The sequence below is a fragment of the Megalobrama amblycephala genome, linkage group LG18 (genome assembly GCF_018812025.1).
Source record: "Megalobrama amblycephala isolate DHTTF-2021 linkage group LG18, ASM1881202v1, whole genome shotgun sequence".
In the NCBI taxonomy this organism is placed as follows: Eukaryota; Metazoa; Chordata; class Actinopteri; order Cypriniformes; family Xenocyprididae; genus Megalobrama; species Megalobrama amblycephala.
Window position 1 is genome coordinate 6,869,231 of NC_063061.1, and position 8,478 is coordinate 6,877,708.

At 40.2% G+C, this 8,478-nt stretch overlaps 1 protein-coding gene across 2 annotated transcripts; it reads right to left on the reverse strand.

Moving 5' to 3' along the window:
- Positions 1 to 658: 658 nt before the first annotated feature.
- Positions 659 to 7,471, reverse strand: drd1b (dopamine receptor D1b). 2 transcript variants are annotated; one of them, XM_048167269.1, is made up of 2 exons: positions 6,396 to 7,471; positions 659 to 6,176 (listed from the first exon to the last, which is right to left on the reverse strand). In XM_048167269.1, exon 2 carries the CDS (start codon positions 6,048 to 6,050, stop codon positions 4,710 to 4,712), a length of 1,341 nt encoding a protein of 446 aa, XP_048023226.1. In that variant the 5' UTR covers positions 6,051 to 6,176; positions 6,396 to 7,471; the 3' UTR covers positions 659 to 4,709. The 2 variants fall into 2 exon arrangements, with proteins under 2 accessions (XP_048023226.1, XP_048023225.1); XM_048167268.1 differs by having other exon boundaries at positions 659 to 6,254.
- Between the last annotated feature and the right edge of the window lie 1,007 nt (positions 7,472 to 8,478).

Genomic DNA, 8,478 nt, shown 5'->3' on the forward strand with positions numbered 1-8,478 from the left:
CTTCAAGGTTCAAATTCTGCTGGCATCCAGATTTAAAATGTATATGAAATCAATAATAAGAGTCTGATCGCAGACTGCTCAAAATGGGCACATCCAGACATCCAAAGAGTGTGGATGGTTCACTCAAAAATGTAAGTCATTCAGTTTTGAGTGATTAAATAATGTTTTGTTTTTTATCCATTTGGGTGAACTATGTCAGTGATTCATATCCAGGTGGGTCGGCAGGGGAGTTAAAGCTACTTCTTGCCCTTGAGTTACTGATACTAATATTCTGGTCTCCCCTCTGACCATCCTCGGATAAAACACTTAACTCCAGTTCACTCCAGGGCCCCTGTGACATGTCGCATTACTCCTCATACCTGTCATCGTGCAAGCCTTCTGGCCACAGAATGACAATAAAGGTTAAAAAAAGTGTAATCAATCAAAGGAGCTGAATTTTCCTTCACAATACAAAATGTTATGTAAATTACCCGATTGAGGACACACTTCTAGCTGACAAAAGTGCGTCATTGATGGTGTAATCAATAACGATCGATTTTCTGCAAAGAGCTGACCTTTAAATAAAGAATTGGCAGTGACATACCTCATAACAGATTCTGTGATACCTCATATAGTGAAAATATACAGCAAACAAGATTACAAAAACAACATACACTTTTATTTAGCAAATAGAAAGGGACCGTTTTATACAAACTGTAAACTAGGTACTGTAATAAATTTGTTGGGTATACCTTGAAGAACTGCAGCACACATATGAACCTGTACAGAGACGGCCAGTGACTTTGCCAAGTAGGACATGTTCCCGGATTGACATCCTTGATGGTCCTGGAACAACATTCCTGTCAACCAATTAAATTTTTCAGGTTAGGTTTGAGGTTAGGCATAGTAGTGTTGTCAAAAGTACCAACCGCGATACCAAGTCATTACTGAAATTTTTAAAATGTGACGCTTTGAGCGTTGTTGAGCGGATTCGAAACACCTCTGATTGGCCATTGTGTTCTCGCGCTCAACATATATGTCTGTGATTGGTTACAATAATAAACGCACGGTAGCTGTAGCATCTCTGAATTTGTAAGCGTGAACATTTAAAAGCAGACGTCTATCAGCTACCGCACGGTGAAGAGCGTCATTGATGTCTATTTACAACATGTATTTGAAGCGTTGATCATTGTAGCCAATCAGAGACATATCTGATGAGCAGGTGAACACAATGGCCAATCAGAGGTGTTTACGAATCCGTTCGATAGTGCTCAAAGCATCACATTTTTTAAATTTCAGTACTGACTTGGTATCGGAGTACCAAGTCGGTACTTTTGACAACACTGCGGCATGGGCTTAAAGGAATATATTGGGTTCAGGGCAAGCTCAGTCGACAACATTTGTGCCGCAATGTTGTTTTTTCACTCCTCCCTCATTTTCTTTAAGAAAAGCAAAACTTTTGAGTTACAATGAAAGTGAATGGGACCAGACCGTAAATAATGAAATACTCAGTTTCAAAAGTATAGCCACAATATGCATGTTAGCATGATTTTAGTGTGAAAACCCTTTCTGTGTAAAGTTATATCCAGTCTTACAGTGTCATTGGCACAAAAATGTCTGAACCATTTTAACATCTTAAATAATGCATGTTTTAACAGAATAATGCTTTTATAAAACTATTAGCTTCACATTTCTGCTTTCAAATCCTTCAAAAATTGTCCCCAATTCACTTCCATTTAAAGTGCCTTACTGTAACACTGCATTTATTATTATTATTTAGAAAAATGAGAGAGGAGACAAACTTATTTTCTTGGTAATTGTGGTTGCTGTTGATTGAACTTGTACTGAACTCAGAATATTCCTTCAAGGCTGCGGTTGGGGCTTCAAAAACATTCCCAACCAATCATCTCTGTCTGGTTTCGGGGGTAGATCATGCTAACGTCAGGACAAGAATGTTATTCCAGGACAAACAAAACATGTTAATCCAGGAACACATCCTACTTGATGGGATCACGGAAACCGGTACAGTGCTTTAACTGCATGACAAACCCACATGAAAACGTCATGTACATTTGTTTTCTCTACTCACAATTAAGGACTTAAAGATAAAAAGCACTTGTGTTCACATCTCTATTTTAACATCTTACAACACAGTTTTTTCTCCTGTTTATGTTACAATGCGCATATTCGTTGAGCATCTGAGGTTAAGGTGTCAAATAATCCTTTTTGTATCACCTTGGAATGAATGTCCATAAACAGTGGTACAATGCAGCTGATAAAGTTATGTTTCAAGGGGGTTGTGCTGCCACTGTCACACAGTATCGTAAGTTCTTGCCATTGTCACCGTCATTTTCAGCCTCCTCCGAAAGAAACAGAAAACGACAGCTCTCAACCTGAAATCACTGTTTTTTTGTATAAAGCAACACCTGCAAAATCAAAAGATAAACCTGCAATCTTTGGTAAGAAAGAAAACGAGAAACTCGGCCCACTGTTATGTTATTCACTTCTAATTAAAGGACTACCCGTGGTTCCCCAGCAGTTCTGGGAATACCTTAGCATTTGCAATAAAAGAAGCACCTGGGACTTTTCAGAATGTCACTGGGGTTCATTTTAAATGCTAATCACCTCATTGGAGAGAATAAATCTGATGTTGCCTAACTGAATGCTGCTGAAACCAACCATCCTAAATATTCCAACAATAGCATTTGAGTTACACACGTGATGATCATTAAGACAAACTTTCTGGAATTAAATAAAACATATAGCTGAAAATTTCCATAGCAGCATTATGGAAAACGGATCTTTGACAAGTGGGTGAGTAAACAAGTCTTTTGGAAAATTCCCTGGAGCACATGTCCAATTTTAGACAAATATGTGTACTGAAGTCTCTGTTCATCTAGTCTAGCTCTCAAAGTTGTCCAAGTCCGTTACGTACATATTCACTTACTGTATGTTATCTAGTTTGGAGTCAAACATACAGAACAGTTCTTTCTGTCAAGCTTTTAGAGAGAAGGGAATATTAGAGTAAGAGAGAAGGACGCTGGCAGGAAGTCTGCTGATCATGATGTCCTCAGCATTTTGGCACAGAGTATTATTGAAGGCAAAATATAAGAGATTTGCTCTCAGTTATAAGAGTCGCAGTGAACTAAATGGGTTTCTATGATCAGCTAAAAATGGGCAAACTGATCTCAAAGCTACCGTCATTGATTTAGAGTAAATATGTTGGTCTGGTTTGCATTTTTTCCCTAATGCACTCTGAGAACAAGCTCATGCGTGTCAGTTCGGTCAAATCCCGATGTTCATGGGAAGCGCTCGCTGGATGGTAGTCCCTGGAATTAACTTAGATCAAGGGCAGTTACATAACCAAACAAAACAGCTCAACAAATTATTAAAAGTGGGACGGCAGTTTATACGCCACAGATTCTGTTTGGACAAATGAACTAAAATGGTTAAATTGTTCCAAGGCAATTTGAGAGACAATGTACCTTAGGATGTGACATATGTTGGTAATCTGACAGCTGACATAACAGTTCAGGGACTGGATTCTGCACAATAACTATATGCATGATGCAAGATGGTTTTTATCCTGGATATGCTTTGAAGCGCTAGAAAGACCTACAGAGTGCTTCCTATGGTGTTTTCGGCAAGGTCACAGCAGCTTTCTGGGTGGCTGGACAGATGCGTTGCATAAGATACAGTAATTACATTTTTCCATTGTGCATTAGCTGTATTCCACACTGTCCTAGAGCAAAGTTCATCCACGAAGAGTTGGCAAAAGAAACTGTTTAAAGGCAGCCGTGGTGCCTGAAACTACATTTGTACGTTTAGAGTGGATGGATTTAAAGAGGAGAAGCAGAACTAAGAGGCTTCTTCTAACATTTAAATTCACCCTGTGATGGATACAAGTATATATGTGAGCATAATGACAACTGAAGTGTAGGTAACGACTGCTGGGATCATATTTTCCCTGTGCTGTCCTGCACTGTGACATGTGTAGGGCTAACGGGGTGAGGAAGGGGTTGGGATGGGTAAGTAATGTCTTTGACATCTAAGCATTAAAAATTACATCCAAATATCATGGCCACTTCCACAGCTGATAAATCACATAGCAGAAAAATCCACTGCCCCCTGACTTCTTTGACATCACACCAATGCACACATTGAAGACTAGGTTGAGAATGGCTACTGCTCTCAAGTCACATTATGGGGTGGTTCGCACATACAATTTCACAACTAGCAGCGTATGGAGATGTTGACTTAGCCAACTCTGATAAATGGTGAAAAATATAAACAACACTATGTACATTTTATTGTCAACCAAATTTCACTACTTGTGAGCCATTTTAGGTAAACTCACCTACAAGATATTTTACTAGCGACCTAACTCTTTTCCTTATACTAACAACAGTAGTTTTATCACAACCACATGGGCATGCACATGTATACACATTTCAAATTCATAACATGTATACATATGCATACATGGTTTATTCACAATACTTTCCATTGATGTCTTGCGACAACTGACCTGTTAAAGTCAATAATAAATGCTGTGAACATTTTGCAGATAGTTATCCAGCATAAAGTGCCTTCAATTGGAACATTCGTTTGTTTTCCGCAAGTTTCATTTAGTCCAAGAATTGTTATTAAGGTCCTCAGTGAAGCTTTTTTTGGATTCCGTACTGTATAGAAACAAGGATTCTTTCTTGGGGTCAGATCTCACCCAGTACTCAGCAGGGTATGGATTTGTGCTGCCCGTTTTGTGTTATGGGATTGATCTTTTCTAGCGAGACTTCCGCATCGCTATCCAAATTCCCCGACATGGAAGGTGACAGTTTCTCAAAGGTCTTTATCTCAGAGTCGTCCTCCTTCTTCTGGGTCTCCTCCTCCTGGCAGAGGATACTGTGAGGGATCACATAGTTGCTGTTGTTGCCCTCTTTGGGGATGTGGCCCTTAGGCTGATACTGAGAAGTAGACGGAGGGCCACCGTTGTTGTTGATACTCACAATCTCTATAGCGTTGCTGCCCGGGCAGAGCCGATGACAGCCCAGCAGGATGGAGAACGCCTTGCGGAAGTCAGCATTGAAGGCATAGATTATGGGGTTGAGTGAGGAATTGGCCCAACCGAACCAGACGAAGACATCGAAGGTGGTGGAACTGATGCAGAAGAAGTCTGCGCTCTCGTTCGGGTTGCAGAAAGGAACCATGCAGTTCAAGACAAAGAAGGGCAGCCAGCAGCACACGAAAACGCCCATGATGACCGAGAGGGTCTTGAGAACTTTGGTTTCACGCTTGAAGGACATCTTGAAGGAACTTTCGGACTCCATACTGCCATTGTTACCCATGCTACTGTGGCGGTTCTTGGCACTCTCGGCCGCTCTTTCTAGCGCAGAGATCCGGCGTATCTGCTTCTGGGCGATGCGGTAGATGCGGGTGTAAGTGACCAGCATAATGGCCACGGGTATGTAAAAACTGATCAGGGAAGAGGAGATGGCATATGTCCGATTAAGGCTGGAGTCGCAGTTGTCTGGGGGAAGCTCGCCGTAGGTGCCGTTCAGCTCCGTGTAACTGGTTGTCTGGGCTTTATGCCAGTTTAGCTGCACTGGGATGAAGGAGATAAGGATTGACAACGTCCATGCCACACTTATCATGATGAACGCCACCTTGGGCGTCATCTTGCGCTCGTAGCGGAACGGGCTAGAAATGGCCCAGTAACGGTCCACGCTAATGACGCACAAATTCAAGATGGAGGCGGTGGAGCACATGATGTCAAAGGCCACCCAGACATCGCAGAAGGCGCCGAATGGCCAAAAACCTACAATCTCGGTGGCCGCTTTCCATGGCATCACCAAAATGGCCACCAGTAAGTCAGAAATAGCCAGCGATATAACAAAGAAGTTGGTGACTTTTGAGCGCAGGTGGCGAAACTTCGTAACAGCAGCGCAGACCAACGTGTTGCCCAGTAAGGTGGTCAGTATGAGGAGCGAGAGAAAACAACCAGTCAGAACTCGCTTCGACGGATCGCGCTGCGACACACTGCTGTCCAGGACCGTGGAGTAGTTCACATCCATGGCTTTTTCACCGAGTCGAATGAGCGGTCACCCCATAATTCCAGACCAAACCAAGAGTGCTTACACAGGAATCGGAGCAACTAGTTGATCTGCTTTGTCCGTCGCTATGCTGACTGCAGCAGTCATCTTGCAAAACAAATATCATAATTTCAGTGTTAAAATCTCTTGAGGAGCTCAAAAACGGATCCATGATCTCCCACAGACCTTCCCAATGAACATATTATGACCAAAAGAAGAAAAAAAAAGACATAAATTTAGTCTAGTAATTACTTAAGCGAACATATAAACATATTAGCATCTAATTGAGATAATGTTTCTGCTTAAATAATGTGTCTGCTTTCATACCTTGTCAGCAGTTTGTTCATCGTCCCACAGCATACTCTCCCAAACAGGTTTAAGCAAACATAGGCAGGCGTGATGATTAGCCTTATATATGAGCTTATCGATAGTATTGACCGGATTGCCGCTGCGTTGGTCTGATTTGTCCCCGCTAATGACAGCTGAAGCGCATCCGTGTCATGTTGTTCCCAAAGCAGACTCTGTTACAGAGAGAACGGGTGACAGTTCGTTTGAGAAACAAGAAGAGATGCGCATTTCATAACAAGATTTCTCCGCTCCTTTTCTCAAGCGCTTTGCCAAAGGGGTTCACTTAACCAGCAGAAAAAAAGTCTTTCATTCCTCTTTGCGGTGCGTTCCTGTATACATCCAGTATTGTGTTGCGTTCAGCGCATCTCGATTCGAGCGCACTTCTCACGTTACAGCCGTCCGATTTGTCCCCGTTCCATCTTGCGCGTAAAGAAAAACATATTCCTTCTTTTAGTTTTCCTTAAAAGTGATTTTAAAGCGTTTGCATCGGTCCTTATATGGAAAGGCTGCTGTCATCCCAAGTACATCATGTGGAATTACAGCTCATACTCACTCGTCTGGTCGCGCAGCATCACATGTGCAGCAGCGGTGGCAGTGGAGCGTGCATATTCGTACAATGTCAACTTTACAATGCATTACTAAAAAAAAAAAAAACTAAAAGATAAAGAAAAACACCAATTAGTTTTAAAAGTAGGCTATATTTACTTCTATTTAATGCACTGTTGCATGTCTGTCTCTGGGGATTGATGCAGTCTTGAGCATCATCAGGTTTGTTTTTGGCAGTCAGATAGTTTGCTTGAGTTTTTCAGAAGGCTTGCAGTCTTCTGTGCTGGGCTCTCTCAGACAAGCTCTGACAAGTCTGAAGTTATGGCAAGCCGTTTTAACATGTACTGTATTTCTTCAAACCAACTTGTCTTTATGGTACTAGCACTTATTTAAAAAATAAATAAATAAATACTAGTTAGCAATCCAATTGTGAATTGTATCTTTTTGAATTCCTTTTCACATTCATTAAATAATTATTCCATAGTGATTAGTTCCGCACTATTCGGAATATAACACAACCCTGATTATAACCCCTCCCACCCCCCTTTTTTTCAAGATGCGCCTTCAAATCTTGTATTTTATAAAGAAAAAATTATAAAAATAATTTTCATATTGCATATTTTTCATATTTTAATGTTTGTATTGAAAGTATGGCAAATACTGGTAAAATGTATCAATGATCACATTTAAAAATAAACACTTTTTGGCATACCATAAAAATAACCTGTAGCTCATCTGAATTATATAACAATTAGGCTATCCATCTCTTAGTGAAAACCATGTAGCCTACCAAAATTTAATTTACAGTAGAAGTGAAATCTTATTGTAGTTGAAATCTGGGTATCGCCTTACGTTTTAAAATCACGTACGGGGGAAGTTCGGTCCCGCCAGAAAGGCACGCAAACATGACAGTCATGCTGTAGACTGTTAGCATTTTTAAGACCGTCTTTTTGCGCTTTCGGTCTTCTAACGTTACACTCTGGTACTCTCTGGCACATTATTATTATGGTATTATTGACATAACAGTCTAGACCCTGAATATAATACAAACCTGTTTTTTCAGATGTATTTCTAAGAAAAAAACATTGTCTTATTCGGAACAACATAGTATATAATAATTTTGTCACTAATTCTTATTTGTTGTGCACTATTTCCTATTCCTTTGAAACTGCTCACTATCCCATTAAATGTCAAGAAACTGTTCCACTGTTACTGGTAACAAATTGCATTTTTTTTTAAACTATTATTTATTTATCTTTTCATTGAAATCTATGGTGATCTTTGTTTCAGATATCAGATATTCACTTACTATTCCAGTTGTCACTGGTACTTCATACAGTTTTACTCATAACTATTCATTAAGTCATAGTTTTACTTTCTAACTGTTCAAATAGTTCTATTCAAGAAGTAAACATTCTGAGTAGTCATTATATATGACTAGTAAAAAGCACTTGTGAGATCAAAAATGTTACTAGTATTAATGTCTCTCATATATGTACTACTATCTAGCAGTAGA